The 24851-nt window shown below is 53.0% G+C and overlaps 1 protein-coding gene across 15 annotated transcripts in view; it reads right to left on the reverse strand.

Moving 5' to 3' along the window:
* The window catches only part of LOC133753512 (uncharacterized), a 212508-nt gene that overhangs the window by 58643 nt on the left and 129014 nt on the right, over window positions 1-24851 (reverse strand). For 12 of the 15 annotated variants that reach the window (XR_009865069.1, XR_009865068.1, XM_062184187.1 and 9 more), the window contains exons 15-16: window positions 11585-11681; window positions 6585-6661 (exon numbers count right to left, since the gene is read on the reverse strand). Coding sequence is in view for 13 of the 15 variants with exons in the window: in XM_062184187.1 (XP_062040171.1) it covers window positions 6585-6661; window positions 11585-11681 (174 nt within the window). In the remaining 2 variants the exon portion in view is untranslated. The remainder of the gene's footprint in view (window positions 1-6584; window positions 6662-11584; window positions 11682-24851) is intronic. The other 3 variants (XM_062184180.1, XM_062184189.1, XM_062184181.1) reach the window with 1 other exon arrangement.

A 24851-nucleotide genomic window follows, 5' to 3' on the forward strand; every position in this document is an offset into this window, starting at 1 on the left:
TGCACAAGTTATATCTAGTCTTCCCACTGAAAATTACTGTCCAAGAGAGACAGCATTTAAATGGGACAGCAACTGCCCAGGTACCCCAAAATTGGAAACATTCATTCTTGGGTTCCTGTGTTTGGAATATGCCATTATTTTTTTCAGCCACAAATGGCGGAGGGAGAGATGGGGAAGACCGGGTGGTTCCATTTCTGGAGCCGCAGCGCCATCCAGCGGAAGCTGTTTCAGAATGGCGTGCAGTCCATCCACCACATCCAACGTGGAAGGCTCCGGAAATGAGGGAGAGAGAGTTCAGTGCCCAGAGCAGGCACCAGCACTGCAGGTGTGGAAAGTTGAGTGCCCGCCTCCCCACCCAGGGATCCTGAGAGGCCCGGACTGCAAGGCTACAGAAGTCATGTGAGTCAGTCCTCAGGGGCCGCCATGGTGCACAGCCTGGAGCTGAAGCAGCTCAGGGCACTGTGTCTCTGCACAGGACAGGAGGCAGCAGGTCCTGACTCTCCCCACCAGGTCACAGCAGGGAGCCTGAGCAGCTCTGCTCCCCCTGCACTGTGTGAGCTTGACTCTCCCTGCCCTCCACACCCTGCAGGTCTCAGGAGCACAGCAGATTCCTGCTCCCTGATGTCACAGCTCCCTCAGCACAGGAGACACCTGACTGGCACTGAGGAGGAGCCCGCACACCTGTCACACTGATGACCGCGGTTCCCGCTGGACTGCATCTGTGCTCCTGCGGGGACCGGGGTCCTCCTGGGATGTGGTTGGTAGGCTGAACAGATTACTTCTGAAGCGACAAGGAGGGAAATAGCTGCAGTCCCTATTGGTGCTTATGCAACCCTCTTTCCCTCAACAAGCCCCTGTGTCCTCCACCAGGCAGTTCCTGAACTGCTGGGAGTCTCCCAGACAATTCAGCATAGAAAGTATTGCAACCTACCTCACCCTTACGACAAGAGGAGGGACAAAAATGCCCCCAGCTCATGCACAGACAAAATGGCCGAGGCTTCCACAAGCCCCGCCCAGACATGGCCGCCACCAGTCTCCGGAGTCTTACAGACTAGGACAGAGAGGCTACAAGTCCCGGAGCCACAGTAGGGACCTGCACCTAAGCCAGCCCCACCGTCTACACCACCCTTGGCTTCAGCCCAGGAAAATCCATGCAAAGGCCACACAGGCTGGGACACCTCCTCATCCAGGCACAGTCTGACTCGCACACTGTCACTGGAATGTTCCAGGTCCCTTCTAATATGAGGAAGAGTGGCTGTGGGGCTCTCAGGAAACGCTGGCACTGTCCTAGGCCATGTCACCCAGCACCTAAAGAGTTGGTGTGAAAACATGGGAGTGTGGATTTCCCAGGGAGACCTGGGAGTCTACAAGGAAGGTAGTGTTAAGCCCAGGAGTTCCCAGGTTCCTGGGCTTAACAGACACAACAGAGAGGTGGTAGCAATGAAAAAGACCAGTGAGGTGTCTGCCCTGGGAGCACAGAAGGAATCATGGTCTAGTGGGGGTGGGGGTGCTGCAACAACCCTGCAGGGTTTATGCTGCATCTGCTGACATCTTGATTTCCAGGGCCCTAGTGTGAGATCTGCAGAGCCAGGGACCTCAGACACGAAGGTGTTTCTACATCCTTGGGTTCCATTCTGTGGAGGACACCATTATTTTTTTCAGCCACAAAAGGCGGAGGGAGAACAGGGAATATGGGATGGTGCAATTTCTGGAGCGGCAGCGCCATCCAGCGGAAGCCGTTTCAAAATGGCGTGAAGTCCTTCCACCACATCCCAGGGGGAAGACTGGCAAGTGAGGGGGAGAGAGTTCAGTGCCCAGAACAGGCACCAGCACTGCAGGTGTGGAAAGTTGAGTGCCCAGCTCCCCCGACCCAGGGATCCTGAGAGGCACGGACTGCAAGGCTGCAGAAGCGGTGGGGGCCAATCCTCAGGGGCCGCCATGGTGCACAGCCTGGAGCTGAAGCAGCTCAGGGCACTGTGTCTCTGCACAGGACAGGAGGCAGCAGGTCCTGACTCTCCCCACCAGGTCACAGCAGGGAGCCTGAGCAGCTCTGCTCCCCCTGCACTGTGTGAGCTTGACTCTCCCTGCCCTCCACACCCTGCAGGTCTCAGGAGCACAGCAGATTCCTGCTCCCTGATGTCACAGCTCCCTCAGCACAGGAGACACCTGACTGGCACTGAGGAGGAGCCCGCACACCTGTCACACTGATGACCGCGGTTCCCGCTGGACTGCATCTGTGCTCCTGCGGGGACCGGGGTCCTCCTGGGATGCGGCACCCCAGCTGAACAGATCCCCCATGAGAGAACTGAGGAAGGAAAATGCTCCAGTAACCTGCAACCCCCTTTCCCTCAACAAGCCCCTGTGTTCCTCCACCAGGCAATTCCTGGCCACTGAGAGTTTACAGACAATTCAGAATACAAAGTGTTGCGCCCTACTCCATCCTAAGACAAGAGGAGGGATGGGCAGGTGCCATGGCTCAACAGGCTAATCCTCCGCCTAGCGGCTTCGGCATACCGGGTTCTAGTCCTGGTCGGGGCGCCGGATTCTGTCCCGGTTGCCCCTCTTCCAGGCCAGCTCTCTGCTATGGCCTGGGAGTGCAGTGGAGGATGGCCCAAGTGCTTGGTCCCTGCACCCCATGGGAGACCAGGAGAAGCATGTGGCTCCTGTCTTCGGATCAGTGCTGTGTGCTGGTCGCAGCGCGCTGGCTGCTACAGCCATTGGCGGGTGAACCAACGGCGAAAGGAAGACCTTTCTCTCTGTCTCTCTCTTTCACTGCCCACTCTGCCTGTCAAAAAAAAAAAAAAAAAAAAAAAAAAAAAAGAGGGATGAAAATGCCCACAGCTCCTGCTCAGGACAAAATGGCTGAGGCTTCCACAAGCCCCACCCAGACATGGCTGCCACCAGTCTCCTGACTCTTCCAGGCTAGGACACAGAGGCTACAAGTCCCGGAGCTCAGACACTGCCACTACCTGTGTCCAGGCTTCCAGAGCCCTCAGATTTTGAGAAATGAGCTGGTCAGAGCCTGCAAGGGGGACATGGCCCCGGGAACGGCACACTCTCCCTTCCATGCCAAGCCAGTCAGGCGCACGCTCACAGCCACCACTGGCGGGATCCACAACGAATTCCTCTTGATGGCAGTATTGCACCGCAAATGCCATTTGCCCTGTTCCTGCCAGTGCTCCCTCCTCCCTGCGTGCTGGAAAAAACACCCAGTGCAGTCGAAGGAGTGCACAGCATGGCTGCCCGGTTCAGAGGGGCACAGGAGGAGCTAGGGCAATGCACTGGGTGCTAAACGGACAGAGTCCATGCAGCCTGGCCTCAGCACCCAGTGCTGGGCTGCCCTAGGGACCAATGTTCACTAGATGCTGTTTAGGACACCCCCCGTGGGTGTAGGGCACGTGCACCTAGCCTGGCCACACTGTCCTACTGCAGGTGCTTTAAGCCCTCGGGGATCCAATGGGCTCTGACCCATTCCCATTCTGAAAACTGGCGGGCCGGACACTGTCACTGAACCCTGCCGCACAAACTTGCCCAGGAAGTCCAGGGTAGCCAGATAATCTGAATCAGTCATTAACAAGTCATATTCACATGAGGTCTTAACAGGAAGTCTTAAAGGGTCTGTAGCCAGAGGTATTGGGAAGGAAGAGAGGGAATGGTTACAGCCATCCCAGAACCACAGGCCTTAGTACCTCTCTACTCTCACAGGGCTCTCCCCTGGTCTGCAGGCAATAAGGGTCCCACACTCAGGATAGGAGATGAGGGCCACAGCAAACACACCGACTCTCCGTGCACCTGAACCAGGGTCACTGAGAACTCCTTATATTGGCAGAAGGAAACACACACTGCTGCTGACTAATAAATTAGGAGGAATCTCTATCCACAGTGCATCATTCAGACTATTGTCCCAATGAAACAATAAGGGTATACATGTGCATATATGGACCTCATAAGGTGGGCGTGAGAAAGTATCTTTGAAGGCAGCCAGCCCAAGCACAATGACGGGTGCGATGGGGCTCATGGTCAAAGTGAGCTTTAAGGTCTTGGAGCGAATGGCTTGGACCAAGGGCTCAGTTTAGCCTGCGACGCTTATGATTGGAGCCAACAATTTGAAATGGCCAGCTCACCTGAAGCAGTCATCTCTCCACCCGCTTTCTTAAGGTCTGGCTCAGTTTATGAACCTCTTCAAAGCATTAATCTTCCAAGACCTGATAATGAAACTCTGTGGCATAAATTGAATCATTATTACAAAATTGTCAAGTCAACATTGCTGCTGTCTCATAGTCTGGCCACAGGTTTCTTTCCCACTAAAACCTGTGGGGGTGATCAGACGGCCAAGACCCACGACAGCCTGTACTGTGCTGCTTGGGGGCTTGGGGTTTGGCTCTTCCATACAGGAGCACTGATCATGACAAGGGAAGGACCCATGAGCTGGAGCATTCGGCGATAAGATGTACGAGACAAATTCTCTACTGCTATATGCGTCAGGCCAATAAGGTCCAGCAGTTTAAGCAGGATCCACGCCCAACAACGTGTCTTCACTCTCTTTTCAATGCGCATACAGGAGATGAATTGCTGTCTTAGGAGGAATATGGTCTTCTTTGAAAATGCAGTGTCCCTCTATCTCCTTTACCTCGTGGAAATGATTTCCTCAGGACTCCAGATTATCTCTAACACTGACGAGAGGAAGAGATTTGGACAAACGGAGAGACGAGAAGTCAGGAGCAGCACTTGGGCAGAGTAGGACTGTTAGGTAGGAAGTCAGATATGAGCTTATGTGTGTGTGACAAAGGCCTAAAGAAAAGACATCTATGTCCAGCATATGAATCTGCATCTCAAAGTCATCCCGATAACGTTTGAGGTGCAGCCCAGTGTTCGCATCCTGCCCTGTCCCCTCCTACCCTATAACCTGCCAGGTGGGGGTCCCCGCCCCTTCTGTCTGACAAATCTTCCACAATCTCCCAGATGCAGCCCAGTATCTGTATTTCAAATACCCTGCTCCGGATCCTGGATCCTGGGTTAGCACGGCGCCAGCTAGGCTTCCTCCTGTCCGATACCTTCAGGGGAAAACTCAGATAGGAGCTTCTTAATATTTACAGCCATAAAACCCTTTGTTTCAGGAGGAGATGTGTGAAGACAAAGACCCGTCTCCTTATAAAGCCCCGGCCTCAACCCGACTGCATGCTCAGCGCTCTGCATCTATGCTGCGTCGCCCGCCTGCCTGCCTGCCTGCCTGCCTGCCCAGGTATAATCTCTCCACTCAACCATGTAACCTTGCTCCTTCCCTCACCCTGAGCGACTGGGCACTCTCTCTCAGGTTCTGTCTGGAGAGGTGCCCATCCGTTCTTACGGATGTCCTTCCCCTAATAAACTTTGCTACTTTCCACTACTCTGTCTCACGCCTGAATTTTTTCTTGCATGAAGACAAGAACCCTGCCATTCACCGGCAACAGGACAACCATGAGAAAACAGTCACAACAGAGAGATTTCTGCAAGCCAAGAAGCAACAACTTAGAAGAAACTAAACCTGCTAACACCTTGATCTTGGCCTTCTGAGTGACCTTCAGAACTTGAGAAAATATATTCTGCTATTTATGACACCCATGCTGGTTACAAATGACATCCCTATCAAACTAATGCAGTTGCTAAAACTGACTTAGGAAGAAATAGAAAAATGGAGGGCCAGCACTGTGGCATAGTGAGTACAGCTACCACCTGCAGTGCCAGCACCCCGTATAGGTGCTGGTTCAAATCCTGGCTGCTCCGTTTCCAATGCAGCTCTCTGCTATGGCCTGGGAAAGCAGTGGAAGATGCCCCAGGTACAAGAAATAGAAAAATGACACAGACCTAGAACAGTGTTTATCAACCTTTTTGTTGTTGTTGTTGCCCCCAAGTAGGGGGAAACTATATAATTATGATTCTCCTAGAGGTAAGAAATTATATGTTAAAGAATAAGATTTTGTTTAGTAGATTTGAGCCTTAGGGTTTCTGTATGATACTGTGATGTCTAAGAATTTTTCACTCTGCCTCTCCAAGAACCAATTGTATTATCTGAGAAATGCATGATTTGTAGAAAGTATATCAGTGGTTTTAAAGGTATGGTAATAAATCTAAAGGATATCCAGATGGAACGTGTTCCAGGGAAAACAGAAGTTATTGTTATCGACTGAATTGTATCCCCTTCCACCAAAAAAACTTATATTATTAAACTCCCTGTTCTTTTTATGAGTACATAAGACTATATTTGAAGATGTAAATACAGTTCTTGAAAGATTAAAAAGAAAGTATCTTTACAGGCAAGTGAGAATGAAATGAGTACAGGGGTGGTTGTTTAATGGGGGCACAGCCAGGACAGCATGTGGAGATAACTGGATGCTGTAACAAAACAAAACCATGGGTCCTGGACAAGGACACCTCCATGTGTGAATCCACTCTGAACCGCTCCACACCATACAGACAAAACCTGGGACTCTATAGGGAGTGATGACGTTGGACCCAAGGAAATGAGGCAGGGCATCGTCCTCTCTGTAATTCCATCTGATGTGAGCACTACACTTCTGCTGCCCCCACCATGCCCTGCTTCTTACCCAGGCCAGCTCCCGTGTCTTTGAACAGGATGAGATGCCGGTTTGGGAAGCCTCCACGGTCCTCTCTGTGCGGTGGGCTACAAAGGACAAAAGAGAAAAAATGAGACACCTGGGGCCTTGCCATACTAGAAACATAGTGGGACGCAGGCCACTATGCCCGTTATGATATCCAGCTCATTCAGAAGCACTGCACAGCACCTTTCCTGCCGCTTAATGCTTGGCTTAGAAGGACACCCACTGTCAGGCAACTGAACAACTTTGAGAGCTCTTGAGCGGTTTGCATTAACACAGTTACTGTTACCGGAAAACAGTGGGGTTACATGTGACAGAGAAGGTGTCTATACTCTTACTCAGGACATGCAGCACCAAGTCCCCAGTTCTAAGGACAGGACAGAACCAGCACCATCACAGTCAGACCCTGGGACTGGGGACCAGCCGACAGACTTGTAAATCATCCCTAACCCAGGGTTTGAGAAACAGGCCTGGCAGCCCTGAATCTCTGAACCCACACAAGACTACATGGCAAAACGATGAACCTCAACAGTGAGAAATGAATGGGGACAGACAGGTTTTCAGCACTGTTTGAGAGTGTGACAGAGGAGTGGGTGGATGGGTCTAGAGACTCCCTAACAGACTCCTAACAGAAGCTGACAAGGACAAGGCCTTTAGCATGAAGTAGCTGGCAAAGAGCAGGACCCACCTTAGACTTCCTGCTCACTTGCCCCTGGGAGGCACCAGCTCACCAAGGAAGGGCTGTGTCCCCAGGAGAATGCACCAGGTTCCTGGGCTTAATAGACACAACAGAGAGGTGGTAGCAATGAAAAAGACCAGTGAGGTGTCTGCCCTGAGAGCACAGAAGGAATCATGGTCTAGTGGGGATGGGGGCGCTGCACCCAACCCTGCAGGGTTTATGCTGCATCTGCTGACATCTTGATTTCCAGGGCCCTAGTGTGAGTTCTGCAGAGCTAGGGACCTCAGACTCAAATGTGATTCTACATCCTTGGGTTCCATTCTGTGGAGGACACCATTATTTTTTTCAGCCACAAAAGGCGGAGGGAGAGATGGGGAAGATGGGATGGTGCAATTTCTGGAGCAGCAGCGCCATCCAGCGGAAACTGTTTCAGAATGGCATACAGTCCATCCACCACATCCCACAGGGAAGGCTGGCAATACAGGGGAAGAGAGTTCAGTGCCCAGAACAGGCACCAGCACTGCAGGTGTGGAAAGTTGAGTGCTCAGCTCCCCCACCCAGGGATCCTGAGAGGCCCGGCCTGCAAGGCCGCAGAGCTCCTGGGGCCAGTGTTTAGGGGCTGCCATGATGCACAGCCTGGAGCTGAAGCATCTCAGGGCACTGTGTCTCTCCACAGGAGGCTGATGACCGCCGTTCTCCACTGGACTGCATCTGTGCTCCTGAGGGGACTGGGATCCCCCTGATGGCCACCATGTTGATCAGGTCACCTATGAGGGGACAGAGGTAGGAAAATGCACCAGTCCCTATTGGTGCTCATGCAACCACCGATCCCACAACAAGCTCCTGTGTTCCTACCCAGGTAAGTCCTGGACCACTGCGAGTTTCAGACAATTCAGAACAGAAAGTGTTGCAACCTATTTCACTCCTAAGAAAAGAGGGACGAAAATGCCCACAGCTCCTGCTCAGACAAAATGGCGGAGGCTTCCAGAAGCCGCATCCAGACATGGCCGCCACCAGGCTCCGGACTCTCCCAGGCTAGGACACAGTGGGCACAAGTCCCAGAGCTCAGCCCCTGCCACTGCCTGTGTCCAGAGCCTCCAGAGCCCACTCGATGCAGCAAACCAAGTTACCCAGGGACTTCAAGGACTTTGAGCCCCCCGCAGAAATGACCTCAGCACGCGCCTGCACCCTCACCTCCCTGGGTAGCAAGTTCTGCGCAGGCGCTCAGCCGCCAGCCTAGCAGTATCCGCAACTGAATTCCTCTTGATGGCAGTATTGCACCACAAATGCCATCTGCCCTGTACCCGCAGGTCTTCCCTCCTCCCTTCGTGAAGGAAAAAAATGGTGCTGTCCAGTGAATGCCCAGCATGGCTGCAATCTGCATGGGCTACTCTGCCTGGGTCTGAGGGGAGCAGGAGCAGCTAAGGCAAGGCACTGAGTGCTGAACCTATCCGGTGCCCTGGCAGCCTGGCCTCAACAAGAAACTCCTGGGCTGCTCCTTGGGGCCAACACTCAATGGACACTCCTAAGGGCAACACCAGCAGGCATAGGCACAACACCTAGACAGGCTGCACTGTCCCCACCACAAATAGCTTCAGCCCTCTGGAATCAAGGCATAGGCCCCAGGACTCTTACCCAATCCTATACTGACAACAGTGGGTCAGACATTGTCACACAGCCCTGCCACACCAGCTTTCCCAGGAAGTCCAGGACAGGCAGATATACTGACCCAGTCACTGACCAGTCATTTTGACATGAAGTCTCACCCAGGCACTCTTAAGGGTCAGTACCCAGAGGTACTGGGAAGGAAGAGAGGGAAGGGTTGCAGCCACCCCAGGACCACAGGCCTCAGTGCCTCTCTGCTCTCACAGGGCTCTCCTCTGCTCTGGACAATCAGGGTCCCACACTCGGGTCAGTGAGGACTGGAGCCAGGAATCCCAGCAAACATAACAACTCTCCTTGCACCTGACCAAGGATCACTGCTTGAGAACTCCCAGGTTTGCAGAAGGAAACACATACTAGTGAAAACTCATGATTTAGGAGCAATCTCTATCCACGGTGCATCACTCAGGAAGAAGTGGGGATGGAGAAGGAACAGGAATAAGTATGCATACATACACATGATTAAGGTGGGTGTCAGTGTCTTTAGAGGCAAGTAAGAATGAATGAATGAAAGGGCGGTTGTGTAATCGGGACACAGCCACAGTGGCACGTGGAGCTATCTGGGAAATGATGCAAATCCACGGGTTCCGCACACAGTCTCCTCCATGTGCTAAACACCCTGCACTCCTCCACACCAAGGAGACACAACCTGGTCCTAGTTCTTACAGAGGCTGAAACAACGTGGGTCAACTTCCCCTAATCCTTGTACAAAGGTCCCAGTCTGCTGAACCTGCCCTAGGTCCTGCCTGGAACCTGGATTGATTCTACTCCCACACGTGGCCAGGTTGGTTGTCTAAGAATACGAATTTGCTGACAGGTAAACAACACAGTCGTCATGGAAAAATGCATGAAAATACCAACAAGGCCTCTCCAGTACTACACAATCCTCTTATTCCTCCTCTGCCATTTCCTATTACACCAACAATCAACGTGTGTCCACTTAGGTGAAGTGTGCAACCGGGTGTCCCAGCTCTGACAACTGGCTCTCCATGCTGAAAGGACTTTCCATGGATGGAGGTCTAGGCCTAAGGCATAGGATCCAAAAAACTGTCTCCATGAAGCCATGCTAAGAATGTACACTTGCAAACACAGCTGATATCGTTACCACTGCACAAGGAAGAAAGCACAGGAAATAGCACCACTGCAAATACAGGTGGGCCCAGACCACCTACCTCCCCGCTGGGAACTCTCTAACCTAGGCATTCTCCTAGTTCCTGGGAGATCAGCCTAAACACCAGATTTCTAATGGTCAGACACAAAGACAGGAAGTGAGTCCACCAGCTCAAAGACACTGGGGCACAGGAAGATTGAAGATCCTTGACACTAAGACAGCAGGGCTTGAACGCCTGGGTCCTCCCCAGGGCTGTTCCCTGGACTTCAGATAAAAAGATTCCCACACAATGGGCATTCAGGAGGTGACCTAAGTGCTACAACCAAGACACACCTTCCCTCCTAGCAGCTGACTCAGGCCCCCAGTTGTTGTCTAATGCCCATCCGTGGGCTAGCAGGAAAAATACAGAGACATGATCCCAGTAATGGAAGGAATCTATTTCAACAGTGTCCACCAACATGGATTTCAGAAACAATGAATGTATGACAAAGCATAGACCCAAATACAGAGAAAGCATTAAGTATGCAAGAACGTGCATGACAACTCCCACAATGCTTTATAACCTCTAGGGCTGCTCCCTAGACCTTAAAATGTCCAAGGTTTTGGCTAGAGAAGGGCCTCCTGCCTCTCCCTGTGTTGGTGGTGATGGAGAGAGAAAGAGGAGCTGAGGGAAAAGTAGTCAGAAGCTGGAGAGCTCATTCTATCAGAGGCACTGATTCATCTTCCCCAGACATGCAGGATGCTGGGGAAGACCACTGCACCCAGGCAGGTGTGGCTGCTCCCACAAGGGTGCAGAGGATTGCAGAGTGCTCATGCTGATAATTCAGATCACAACACATACAAATATCTATAGAAACACAGATTCTGCTTCTTGTCTTTCCATTGACAATTATAATCCCAGAGAGAGCATTCACCATGGGACAGCAACTACCCTGGTACTCCAACACTGGACACCTTCATTCTTGGGTTCCTGTATGTGGAGGACACCATTGTTTTTTTCAGCCACAAAAGGCGGAGGGAGAGATGGGGAAGAATGGTGGTTCCATTTCTGGAGCAGCAGCGCCATCCAGCGGAAGCCGTTTCAGAATGGCCTCTGTGTCCTCCAGCACATCCCACAAGGAAGGCTCCGGAAATGAGGGAGAGAGAGTTCAGTTCCCAGAGCAGGCACCAGCAAGGTTGGTGTGCAAAGTTGAGTGCAGGGCTCCCCCACCCAGGGATCCTGAGAAGCCCGGACTGCAAGGCTGCAGAGGTCGTGGGAGTCGGTCCTCAGGGGCCGCCATGGTGCACAGCCTGGAGCTGAAGCAGCTCAGGGCACTGTGTCTCTGCACAGGACAGGAGGCAGCAGGTCCTGACTCTCCCCACCAGGTCACAGCAGGGAGCCTGAGCAGCTCTGCTCCCCCTGCACTGTGTGAGCTTGACTCTCCCTGCCCTCCACACCCTGCAGGTCTCAGGAGCACAGCAGATTCCTGCTCCCTGATGTCACAGCTCCCTCAGCACAGGAGACACCTGACTGGCACTGAGGAGGAGCCCGCACACCTGTCACACTGATGACTGCTGTTCCCCGCTGGACTGCTTCTGTGCTCCTGCGGGGACCGGGGTCCTCCTGGGATGGCCGCCATGTTGATCAGGTTACCTATGAGGGGACAGAGGTAGGAAAATGCTCCAGTCCCTATTGGTGCTCATGCAACCACCGTTCCCTCAACAAGCCCCTGTGTTCCTACCCAGGTAGGTCCTGGACCACTGGGAGCTTTCAGACAATTCAGAACAGAAAGTGCTGCACCCTACTTCACTAAGAAAAGAGGGACGAAATGACAAAAGCTCCTGCTCAGACAAAATGGCTGAGGCTTCCACAAGCCCCGCCCAGACATGGCGGTCACAGGACTCCTAGCTCTGTCAGGCTAGGACACAGCTGCCACAAGTTCCGGAGCTCAGCCCCCTGCCACTGCCTGTGTTAGGAAACTCCAGCTTCCACTCACTGCAAGGAATAGAGCTGTCCGGGGCCTCCAAGAGCTCAGCACGCACCTGCACCCTCACTTCCCTGGGAAGCCAGTTGTGCGCAGGCGCTCAGCCACCAGCCTGGCAGTATCCGCAACTGAATTCCTCTTGATGGCAGTACTGCTCCACAAATGCCATCTGCCCTGTACCAGCGGGTCCTCCCTCCTCCCTTCGTGAAGGAAAAAAATGGTGCTGTCCAGTGAATGCCCAGCATGGCTGCAATCTGCATGGGCTACTCTGCCTGGGTCTGAGGGGAGCAGGAGCAGCTAAGGCAAGGCACTGAGTGCTGAACCTATCCGGTGCCCTGGCAGCCTGGCCTCAACAAGAAACTCCTGGGCTGCCCCTTGGGGCCAACACTCAATGGATTCTCATAAGGGCAACAACCAGGAGGGCAGACAGGGGCCACACCAAACACACTGACTCTCCTTGCACATGACCCAAGGTCAATGCTGGAGAACTCCTTATATTGGCAGAAGGAAACACATATTGGTGCTGACTCAGGAATTAGGAATCTCTATCCACAGCGCATCATTCAGACAAATGACAGGATGGAACAGGAAGGGGAATAAGTATGCGTGTATAGACATGATAAAGGGGGTGTGAGAAGTATCTTTACAGGCTAGTAAGAACGAATGAGAGAAGGGGTGGTTGTTTAATGGGGGCAAAGTCAGAGCTGCACGTGGAGTTACCTGGATAGTATAGCAAACCCACAGGTCCTGACAGGGGCACCTCCACGTGCATATCCAATCTGGACTCTTACACGTCACGGAGACACAACATGGGACATTCCATAGGGAGTGTGAGCCAGGGAGGTGAGCAAGGGCATCGTCTCCCATCTTCCATTCTGATGTGGGCCCTGTCACTTCCTGCTGCCCCAACGATGCCCTGCTTCCCACCAGGCCAGCTCCTGTGTCTCTGAGCGGGATGGGACGCCTACTTGGGAAGACTCCACTGTCCTCTCTCTGGAATGGGCTGCAAAAACACCAAAGAAGGGAAATAAGGAGAGGGACATCCAGGAATTCATCCTTCATGAGGTGGGAAATCAATACACCCATGAAAGCAACAACTCTGCCTCTGAAAACAACCTTATACCAGACCTTTATAAATAAATTCACATGTACCTAGAAAGGTGGCAGTGGCTCGGGCTTATAATGTAAAAAGTTATGGTATGTCAAGGGACCTGTAGACATCCTTACTCACATTGTTATTTTCTACACAGTAACATTCCACAAGGGGAGCAGAGAGAGGGAGAAATCATTTCCCTCAGGACCCCATGACAGCTGACACTGCCGAAAGGCCTTGTGCATTTGGGGCCTTACATTGGTGGGTTCATCCACAAAGGGTAGGAAAGGAGAAGATGGGGGCAGGTGGCAATAGTGGGGCAACACAGCCATGAAATGTAAGTGGTCTGACTGTGGCTTCACCTCTTTCTGTGTAGACCCTAGTAGAATGTGATTAGGGAACAGTGGGGTGGAAGCAAGTATGGTTCTTGCGGTTGGCCAGGGCCCAGCAACAGGTGCCACCTCAGTAGGTCTGGATCAGGTCACCCAGGGGTGGGACCTGAGGCCCAGGCAGACATGGACATGAGGCAGGACAGGCCTCACTGGCCGCCATATTTGAGACAAGGAGCTGAGTTTCTCTGGACTTGGCCCTGCTGAAAAACCAGGTGAGAACTCCTGATTGTCTGGAGCTAGACCTAAAGCAGTTCAGGGTTTCAAGTCCCTTTCTGTCCCAGTTGTGTGTCACTTTCTGGCACCCCTCAAAGAAAGTCTGCTCTTCATAGGCAGCATCCACCCTGGTCACTGCCTCTGCTGGCTCCTCCCACACTGCTAGGATCGCCACCCCTAGGGGCCCCTGTCATCCAGGCTCCTTCTGCTAAGGACAACTGCAGTCAGGGGCGGCCCTATGCTCCTGCTCAAACAGGAAGCTCTCGGGAGCTCACAGGGAGGCTGAACGTAAGGACTCGGAGCCAGACACCATGGAATGGAAACAGATCAGTTCTAACTGCCATAAGCAGATTCCGAAACTGGAAGACTCCTGTGTTCTTGTAGGAGGAGGCAGGTTCAAAGTTGAAAGAGTCCTCTTGGGGTCCTGAGGTCATCTAAAACAGTGACCCCAATGCTTCAAGGCATAAGGGGATTAGGAAAATAAGATAGAATCCTGATCAGAACCAACTTTTTTCTTTGCAAAGACTTCTGCAAGCCCCGCCCAAACATGGTCACAACGAGGATCCTGAGTTCTCCACTTTGGGCCAATCCGTCATACGACCTGGAGCTCAGCACATGGCTCACCTGTGTTCAGGGCTTCCACAACCCACAGGCCGCAGTGGCCACGCTGGCTCTGGACCCAAAGGTTCTGAGCTCTCACAGGGTGCACCCTTGGGACCCATCTGCACCCTCCCTTTACAGCCAAGCCAGTCCACGCATGCACATAACTGGAAGGGTTGGTGAGATGCGCCAACTTCTTTCATCTGATGGCAGAACTGCACCACAAATGCCAACTGCCCTGAACCCCAACATTTCCTCCCCCTGCCTTGACACAGCTTGGGGGCTGCACAGGAGACCAGTGCACAGGGGATGTCTGTAATGACACCCAAGCCACAGTAGGGACCTGCGCCTAAGCCAGCCCCACCTTCTACACCACCCTTGGCTTCAGCCCAGGAAAATCCATGCAAAGGCCACACAGGCTGGGACACCTCCTCATCCAGGCACAGTCTGACTCGGACACTGTCACTGGAATGTTCCAGGTCCCTTCTAATATGAGGAAGAGTGGCTGTGGCGCTCTCAGGAAACGCTGGCGCTGTCCTAGGCCATGTCACCCAGCACCTAAAGAGTTGGTGTGAAAACATGGGAGTGTGGATTTCCCAGGGAGACCTGGGAGTCTACTAGGAAGGTAGTGGAGGCAGGCCACCGTGCCCATCATGATTAGCAGCTTGGAGCCAGAAGCACAGCACAGCACTTTTCCTGCCACTCGAGCCTTGAAGGAAAACCAATGTCAGGCAGCTTGCACAGCTTAGAGTTGTTGATAGGTCTGCATTAACACGGTTGCTCTTACTAGAAAACAGGGGGATTCCATATGACAGGGAAGCTGTCTGTATTCTCTGACTCAGGACATGTGGCACCAAGGCCCCAGCTCTGAGGAGCAGAGGGAACCAGCACTGTCACAGTCACAAGCAGGTACTGGGGACCAGCCCCCAAGACTTTCAAATCATCCCTGACCCAGGGTTTGGGAAACAGGGCCTGAAAACCTGAGGTCTTAATGCACAAAAGTCCACATGGCAAAACGATGAACCTCAACAGTGAGAAATGAATGGGACAGACAGGTTTTCAACAGGATTTTGAGACTGTGACAAAACAGGGTTGGATGGATGGGTCTAGAAACTTCCTAGTATACTCCTAAGAGAAGCTGACCTGGACATGCCTTTAGCATGAAGTAGCTGGTAAAGAGCATGACCCACCCTATACATTCTGCTCACTTGCCCCTGGGAGGCACCAGCTCACCAAGGAAGGGCTGTGTCCCCAGGAGAATGCACCAGGTTCCTGGGCTTAACAGACACAACAGAGAGGTGGTAGCAATGAAAAAGACCAGTGAGGTGTCTGCCCTGAGAGCACAGAAGGAATCATGGTCTAGTGGGGGTGGGGGTGCTGCAACAACCCTGCAGGGTTTATGCTGCATCTGCTGACATCTTGATTTCCAGGGCCCTAGTGTGAGATCTGCAGAGCCAGGGACCTCAGACACAAAGGTGATTCTACATCCTTGGGTTCCATTCTGTGGAGGACACCATTATTTTTTTCAGCCACAAAAGGCGGAGGGAAAGATGGGGAAGACCGGGTGGTTCCATTTCTGGAGCAGCAGCGCCATCCAGCGGAAGCCGTTTCAGAATGGCCTCTGTGTCCTCCAGCACATCCCACAAGGAAGGCTCCGGAAATGAGGGAGAGAGAGTTCAGTGCCCAGAGCAGGTCCAGCAAGGTTGGTGTGGAAAGTTGAGTGCAGGGCTCCCCCACCCAGGGATCCTGAGAGGCCCGGCCTACAAGGCTAAAGATGCAGTGGGGGCCGGTCCTCAGGGGCCACCATGGTGCACAGCCTGGAGCTGAAGCAGCTCAGGGCACTGTGTCTCTGCACAGGACAGGAGGCAGCAGGTCCTGACTCTCCCCACCAGGTCACAGCAGGGAGCCTGAGCAGCTCTGCTCCCCCTGCACTGTGTTGCTTGACTCTCCCTGCCCTCCACACCCTGCAGGTCTCAGGAGCACAGCAGATTCCTGCTCCCTGATGTCACAGCTCCCTCAGCACAGGAGACACCTGACTGGCACTGAGGAGGAGCCCGCACACCGGTCACACTGATGACCGCTGTTCCCGCTGGACTGCATCTGTGCTCCTGCGGGGACCGGGGTCCTCCTGGGATGGCCACCTTGCTGATCAGGTTACCTATGAGGGGACAGAGGTAGGAAAATGCTCCAGTCCCTTTGGTGCTCATGTAACCACCGATCCCTCAATAAGCCCCTGTTTTCCTACCCAGGCAGTTCCTGGACACTGGTAGTTACTAGACAATTCAGAACAGAAAGTGTTGCACCCTACTTCACTCCTAAGAAAAGCGATGAAAATGCCCACAGCTCCTGCTCAGACAAAATGGCTGAGGCTTCCACAGGCCCCACCCAGACATGGCTGCCACCAGGCTCCGGACTCTTCCAGGCTAGGACACAGAGGCTACAGGTCCTGGAGCTCAGCCCCTGCCACTGCCTGTGTCCAGAGCCTCAAGGGCCCACTCGCTGCAGGCAACCAAGTTACCCAGGGACTCCAAGGGCTTTGAGCCCCCCGCGGAAATGGCCTCAGCACCCGCCTGTACCCTCAAGTCCTGGGAAGCCACGCCAGTTCTGAGCAGGCGCTCAGACGCCAGCCTAGCAGTATCCACAAATGAATTCCTCTTGATGGCAGTATTGCACCATAAATGCCATCTGCCCTGTATCCGCGGGTCCTCCCTCCTCCCTTCGTGAAGGAAAAAAACGGCTCTGTCCAGTGGGTGCAAAGCAAAGCTGCAATCCACAGGGCTACTTGCCTGGTTCTGAGGGGAGCACCAGGAACTAAGGCAACACACTAGGAGCTGAACCCATCTAGTGCCCAGGAAGCCTGACCTCAACAAGAAACTCTAGGGCTGCCCTCAAGACCGCCACTCAATGGACACTCCTAAGGGCAACACCAGCAGCCATAGGCACAACACCTAAGCAGGCTGCACTGTCCCCACTACAAATAGCTTCAGCCCTCTGGAATCAAGGCATAGGGCCCAGGACTCTTACCCAATCCTATACTGACAACAGTGGGTCAGACATTGTCACACAGCCCTGCCACACCAGCTTTCCCAGGAGGTCCAGGACAGGCAGATATACTGACCCAGTCACTGACAAGTCATTTTGACATGAAGTCTCACCCAGGCACTCTTAAAGGGTCTGCAGCCAGAGGTACTGGGAAGGAAGAGAGGGAAGGGTTGCAGCCACCCCAGGACCACAGGCCTCAGTGCCTCTCTGCTCTCACAGGGCTCTCCTCTGCTCTGGACAATCAGGGTCCCACACTCGGGTCAGTGAGGACTGGAGCCAGGAATCCCAGCAAACATAACAACTCTCCTTGCACCTGACCAAGGATCACTGCTTGAGAACTCCCAGGTTTGCAGAAGGAAACACATACTAGTGAAAACTCATGATTTAGGAGCAATCTCTATCCACGGTGCATCACTCAGGAAGAAGTGGGGATGGAGAAGGAACAGGAATAAGTATGCATACATACACATGATTAAGGTGGGTGTCAGTGTCTTTAGAGGCAAGTAAGAATGAATGAATGAAAGGGAGGTTGTGTAATCGGGACACAGCCACAGTGGCACGTGGAGCTATCTGGGAAATGATGCAAATCCACGGGTTCCGCACACAGTCTCCTCCATGTGCTAAACACCCTGCACTCCTCCACACCAAGGAGACACAACCTGGTCCTAGTTCTTACAGAGGCTGAAACAACGTGGGTCAACTTCCCCTAATCCTTGTACAAAGGTCCCAGTCTGCTGAACCTGCCCTAGGTCCTGCCTGGAACCTGGATTGATTCTACTCCCACACGTGGCCAGGTTGGTTGTCTAAGAATACGAATTTGCTGACAGGTAAACAACACAGTCGTCATGGAAAAATGCATGAAAATACCAACAAGGCCTCTCCAGTACTACACAATCCTCTTATTCCTCCTCTGCCATTTCCTATTACACCAAGAATCAACGTGTGTCCACTTAGGTGAAGTGTGCAACCGGGTGTCCCAGCTCTGACAACTGGCTCTCCATGCTGAAAGGACTTTCCATGGATGGAGGTCTAGGCCTAAGGCATACGACCCAAAGAAACTGTCTCCATGAAGCCATCCTGTTAGGTAGGAAGTCAGATATGAGCTCATGTGTGTGTGACAAAGGCCTAAAGAGAAGACTGTCTATGTCCACCATATGCATCTCAAAGTCACCCCCATAACATTTCAGGGGCAGCCAAGCATTTACATCCTGCTCTGCCCCCTTCTACCCAATAACCTGCCAGGTGGGGGTCCCAGCCCTTCTGCCTGATAATCTCCCAGATGCAGCCCAATATCTGCATTTCAAATACACTGCTCCCATCCTGATTCTCCAGGGGGGACTTGCTCACCCTTCCTCTAACTCAGGGTGGCGCCAACCAGGCTTCCTCCTGATACTCAGATAGGAGTTTTTCAGTATTTACATCCATAAAGTCTTGTTTCAGGAGGAGACTTGTGAAGACAAAGACCCATCTCCTTAAACCTGCCCCCCGCCCCCCCCACCCCCAACCAGGCTGTGCAATCAGCCCTCTGCCTCTCTACTGAGCCGCCCGCCTGGCCTGGTCAGGTGTGTTCTCCACTCAACCATATAACCTCCTTCTCCCCATCCCACCAGAATGAGCGACTGGGCACTCTCGGGTTCTGTCTGGAGAGGTGCCATTCCGTTCTTAAGGATGTCCCTTCCATAATAAATCCTGCTTTTTACTTTCCACTACTCTCTGTCTCACGCCTGAATTCTTTCTTACCGGAAGACAAGAACCTTGCCATTCACCGTTAACAATGTACACTTACAAACACAGCTGATATCCTTACCACTGCACAAGGAATAAAGCACAGGAAATAGCACCACTGCAAATACAGGTGGGCCCAGACCAACTACCTCCCGCTGGGAACTCTCTAACCTAGGCATTCTCCTAGTTCCTGGGAGGTCAGCCTAAACACCAGATTTCTAATGGTCAGACACAAAGACAGGAAGTGAGTTCCACCAGCTCAAAGACACTGGGGCACAGGAAGGTTGAAGATCCTTGACACTAAGACAGCAGGGCTTGAACACCTGGCTCCTCTTCTGGGCTGTACCCTGGACTTCAGATAAAAAGATTCCCACACAATGGGCATTCAGGAGGTGACCTAAGTGCTACAACCAAGACACACCTTCCCTCCTAGCAGCTGACTCAGGCCCCCAGTTGTTGTCTAATGCCCATCCGTGGGCTAGCAGGAAAAATACAGAGACATGATCCCAGTAATGGAAGGAATCTATTTCAACAGTGTCCACCAACATGGATTTCAGAAACAATGAATGTATGACAAAGCATAGACCCAAATACAGAGAAAGCATTAAGTATGCAAGAACGTGCATGACAACTCCCACAATGCTTTATAACCTCTAGGGCTGCTTCCTAGACCTTAAAATGTCCAAGGTTTTGGCTAGAGAAGGGCCTCCTGCCTCTCCCTGTGTTGCTGGTGATGAATGGAGAGAGAAAGAGGAGCTGAGGGAAAAGTAGTCAGAAGCTGGAGAGCTCATTCTATCAGAGGCGCTGATTCACCTTCCCCAGATGTGCAGGATGCTGGGGAAGACCACTGCACCCAGGCAGGTGTGGCTGCTCCCACAAGGGTGCAGAGGATTGCGGAGTGCTCATGCTGATAATTCAGATCACAACACATACAAATATCTATAGAAACACAGATTCTGCTTCCTGTCTTTCCATTGACAATTATAATCCCAGAGAGAGCATTCACCATGGGACAGCAACTACCCTGGTACTCCAACACTGGACACCTTAACTCTTGGGTTCCTTTCTGGAGGACACCATTATTTTTTTCAGCCACAAAAGGCGGAGGGAGAGAAGGGGAAGTCGGGACAGTTCCATTTCTGGAGCAGCAGTGCCATCCAGCGGAAGCTGTTTCAGAATGGCGTACAATCCATCCACCACATCCCAAGGGGAAGGCTCCAGAAATGCGGAAGAGAGAGTTCAGTGCCCAGAGCAGGCACCAGCACTGCAGGTGTGGAAAGTTGAGTGCCCGCCTCCCCACCCAGGGATCCTGAGAGGCCCGGCCTACAAGGCTACAGAACTCATGTGAGACAGTCCTCAGGGGCCACCATGGTGCACAGCCTGGAGCTGAAGCAGCTCAGGGCACTGTGTCTCTGCACAGGATGGGAGGCAGCAGGTCCTGACTCTCCCCACCAGGTCACAGCAGGGAGCCTGAGCAGCTCTGCTCCCCCTGCACTGTGTGAGCTTGACTCTCCCTGCCCTCCACACCCTGCAGGTCTCAGGAGCACAGCAGATTCCTGCTCCCTGATGTCACAGCTCCCTCAGCACAGGAGACACCTGACTGGCACTGAGGAGGAGCCCGCACACCTGTCACAGATGACTTCTGTTTCCCGCTGGACTGCATCTGTGCTCCTGCGGGGACCGGGGTCCTCCTGGGATGGCCGCCATGTTGATCAGGTCACCTATGAGGGGACAGAGGTAGGAAAATGCTCCAGTCCCTATTGGTGCTCTTGCAACCACCATTCCCTAAACAAGCCCCTGTGTTCCTACCCAGGTAGGTCCTGGACCACTGGGAGTTTTCAGACAATTCAGAACAGATAGTGTTGCACCCAACTTCACTAAGAAAAGAGGGACGAAAAGCCCAAAGCTCCTGCTCAGGACAAAATGGCTGAGGCTTCCACAAGCCCCGCCCAGACATGGCGGCCATAGGACACCTGGCTCTGCCAGGCTAGGACACAGCTGTCACAAGTTCGGGAGCTCAGCCCCCCTGCCACTGCTGTGTTAGGAAACTCCAGATTCCACTCACTGCAAGGAATAGAGCTGTCCCGAGCCTCCAAGGGCTCAGCACCCACCTACACCCTCACTTCCCTGGGAAGTCAGTTCTGCGCAGGCGCTCAGCCGCCAGCCTGGCAGTATCCGCAACTGAATTCCTCTTGATGGCAGTATTGCTCCACAAATGCCATCTGCCCTGTACCCGGGAGTCCACCCTCCTCCCTTCGTGAAGGGAAAAAATGGCTCCATCCAGTGGGTGTAAAGCAAGGCTGCAATCCACAAGGGTACTCTGCCTGGGTCTGAGGGGAGCAGGAGCAGCTAAGGCAAGGCACTGAGTGCTGAACCTATCCGGTGCCCTGGCAGCCTGGCCTCAACAAGAAACTCCTGGGCTACCCTTGGGGCCAACACTCAATGGATTCTCATAAGGGCAACACCAGGAGGGCAGACAGGGGCCACACCAAACACACTGACTCTCTTTGCACATGACCCAAGGTCAATGCTGGAGAACTCCTTATATTGGCAGAAGGAAACACATATTGGACATATTGGTGCTGACGCAGGAATTAGGAATCCTTTTTTTTTTTTTTTTAACTTTTTTTTGACAGGCAGAGTGGACATGAGAGAGAGACAGACAGACAGACAGAGAGAAACGTCTTCCTTTTGCCGTGGGTTCACCCTCCAATATCCACCGAGGCTGGTGCGCTGCGGCCGGCGCACCGCGCTGTTCCGAAGGCAGGAGCCAGTTGCTTATCCTGGTCTCCCATGCGGGTGCAGGACCCAACCACTTGGGCCATCCTCCACTGCACTCCTTGGCCACCGTAGAGAGCTGGCCTGGAAGAGGGGCAACAGGGACAGAATCCGACGCCCCAACCTGGACTAGAACCTGGTGTGCTGGCGCCCCAAGGTGGAGGATTAGCCTGTTGAGTCACGGGTCCGGCAGGAATTAGGAATCTCTATCCACAGCACATCATTCAGACAAATGACAGGATGGAACAGGAAGGGGAATAAGTATGCATGTATAGACATGATAAAGGGGGTGTGAGAAGTATCTTTACAGGCTAGTAAGAATGAATGAGAAGGGGTGGTTGTTTAATGGGGGCAAAGTCAGAGCTGAACGTGGAGTTACCTGGATAGTATAGCAAACCCACGGGTCCTGACAGCGGCACCTCCATGTGCATATCCAATCTGGACTCTTACACGTCACGGAGACACAACATGGGACATTCCATAGGGAGTGTGAGCCAGGGAGGTGAGCAAGGGCATCGTCTCCCATCTTCCATTCTGATGTGGGCCCTGTCACTTCCTGCTGCCCCAACGATGCCCTGCTTCCTACCAGGCCAGCTCCTGTGTCTCTGAGCGGGATGGGACGCCTATTTGGGAAGACTCCACTGTCCTCTCTCTGGAATGGGCTGCAAAAACACCAAAGAAGGGAAATAAGGAGAGGGACATCCAGGAATTCATCCTTCATGAGGTGGGAAATCTATACACCCATGAAAGCAACAACTCTGCCTCTGAAAACAACCTTGTACCAGACCTTTATAAATAAATTCACATGTACCTAGAAAGGTGGCAGTGGCTCGGGCTTATAATGTAAAAAGTTATGGTATGTCAAGGGACCTGTAGACATCCTTACTCATACTGTTATTTTCTACACAGTAACATTCCACAAGGGGAGCAGAGAGAGGGAGAAATCATTTCCCTCAGGACCCCACGACAGCTGACACTGCCGAAAGGCCTTGTGCATTTGGGGCCTTACATTGGTGGGTTCATCCACAAAGGGTAGGAAAGGAGAAGATGGGGGCAGGTGGCAATAGTGGGGCAACACAGCCATGAAATGTAAGTGGTCTGACTGTGGCTTCACCTCTCTCTGTGTAGACCCTAGTAGAATGTGATTAGGGAACAGTGGGGTGGAAGCAAGTATGGTTCTTGCGGTTGGCCAGGGCCCAGCAACAGGTGCCGCCTCAGTAGGTCTCGATCGGATCACCCAGGGGTGGGACCTGGGGCCCAGGCAGAAAAGGAAAGGAGGCAGAGGAGGGCAGGCCTCACTGGCCGCCATATTTGAGACAAGGAGCTGAGTTTCTCTGGACATTGGCCCTGCTGAAAAACCAGGTGAGATCTCCTGATTGTCTGGAGCTAGACCTAAAGCAGTTCAGGGTTTCAAGTCCGTTTCTGTCCCAGTTGTGTGTTACTTTCTGGCACCCCTCAAAGAAAGTCTGCTCTTCATAGGCAGCATCCACCCTGGTCACTGCCTCTGCTGGCTCCTCCCACACTGCTAGGATCCCCACCCCTAGGGGGCCCCTGTCATCCAGGCTTCTTCTGCTAAGGACAACTGCAGTCAGGGGCGGCCCTATGCTCCTGCTCAAACAGGAAGCTCTCGGGAGCTCACAGGGAGGCTGAACGTAAGGACTCGGAGCCAGACACCATGGAATGGAAACAGATCAGTTCTAACTGCCATAAGCAGATTCCGAAACTGGAAGACTCCTGTGTTATTGTAGGAGGAGGCAGGTTCAAAGTTGAAAGAGTCCTCTTGGGGTCCTGAGGTCATCTAAAACAGTGACCCCAATGCTTCAAGGCATAAGGGGATTAGGAAAATAAGATAGAATCCTGATCAGAACCAACTTGAGGTCTTTGCAGAGACTTCTGCAAGCCCCACCCATACATGGCTGCATTCAGGATACCGAGTTCTGCACGCTGGGCCCATCCGTCACAGCACCTGGAGCTCAGCACGAGGCTCACCTGTGTTCAGGGCTTCCACAACCCACAGGCCGCAGTGGCCACGCTGGCTCTGGACCCAAGGGTTCCGAGCTCTCACAGGGTGCACCCTTGGGACCCATCTGCACCCTCCCTTTATGGCCAAGCTAGTCCACGCATGCATATAACTGGAAGGGTTGGTGAGATGCGCCAACTGCTTCCTCCTGATGGCAGAACTGCACCACAAATGCCACCTGTTCTGAACCCTAGCATTTCCTCCCCCTTCCTTGACACAGCTTGGGGGCTACACAGGGGACCAGTGCACAAGGGATGTCTGTAATGACACCTGAGCCACAGTAGGGACCTGCGCCTAAGCCAGCCCCACCGTCTACACCACCCTTGGCTTCAGCCCTGGACAATCCATGCAAAGGCCACACAGGCTGGGACACCTCCTCATCCAGGCACAGTCTGACTCGGACACTGTCACTGGAATGTTCCAGGTGCCTTCTAATATGAGGAAGAGTGGCTGTGGCGCTCTCAGGAAACGCTGGCGCTGTCCTAGGCCATGTCACCCAGCACCTAAAGAGTTGGTGTGAAAACATGGGAGTGTGGATTTCCCAGGGAGACCTGGGAGTCTACTAGGAAGGTAGTGGAGGCAGGCCACCGTGCCCATCATGATTAGCAGCTTGGAGCCAGAAGCACAGCACAGCACTTTTCCTGCCACTCGAGCCTTGAAGGAAAACCAATGTCAGGCAGCTTGCACAGCTTAGAGTTGTTGATAGGTCTGCATTAACACGGTTGCTCTTACTAGAAAACAGGGGGATTCCATATGACAGGGAAGCTGTCTGTATTCTCTGACTCAGGACATGTGGCACCAAGGCCCCAGCTCTGAGGAGCAGAGGGAACCAGCACTGTCACAGTCACAAGCAGGTACTGGGGACCAGCCCCCAAGACTTTCAAATCATCCCTGACCCAGGGTTTGGGAAACAGGGCCTGAAAACCTGAGGTCTTAATGCACAAAAGTCCACATGACAAAACGATGAACCTCAACA

The sequence above is a fragment of the Lepus europaeus genome, chromosome X, assembly GCF_033115175.1.
Source record: "Lepus europaeus isolate LE1 chromosome X, mLepTim1.pri, whole genome shotgun sequence".
Taxonomy (NCBI): Eukaryota; Metazoa; Chordata; class Mammalia; order Lagomorpha; family Leporidae; genus Lepus; species Lepus europaeus.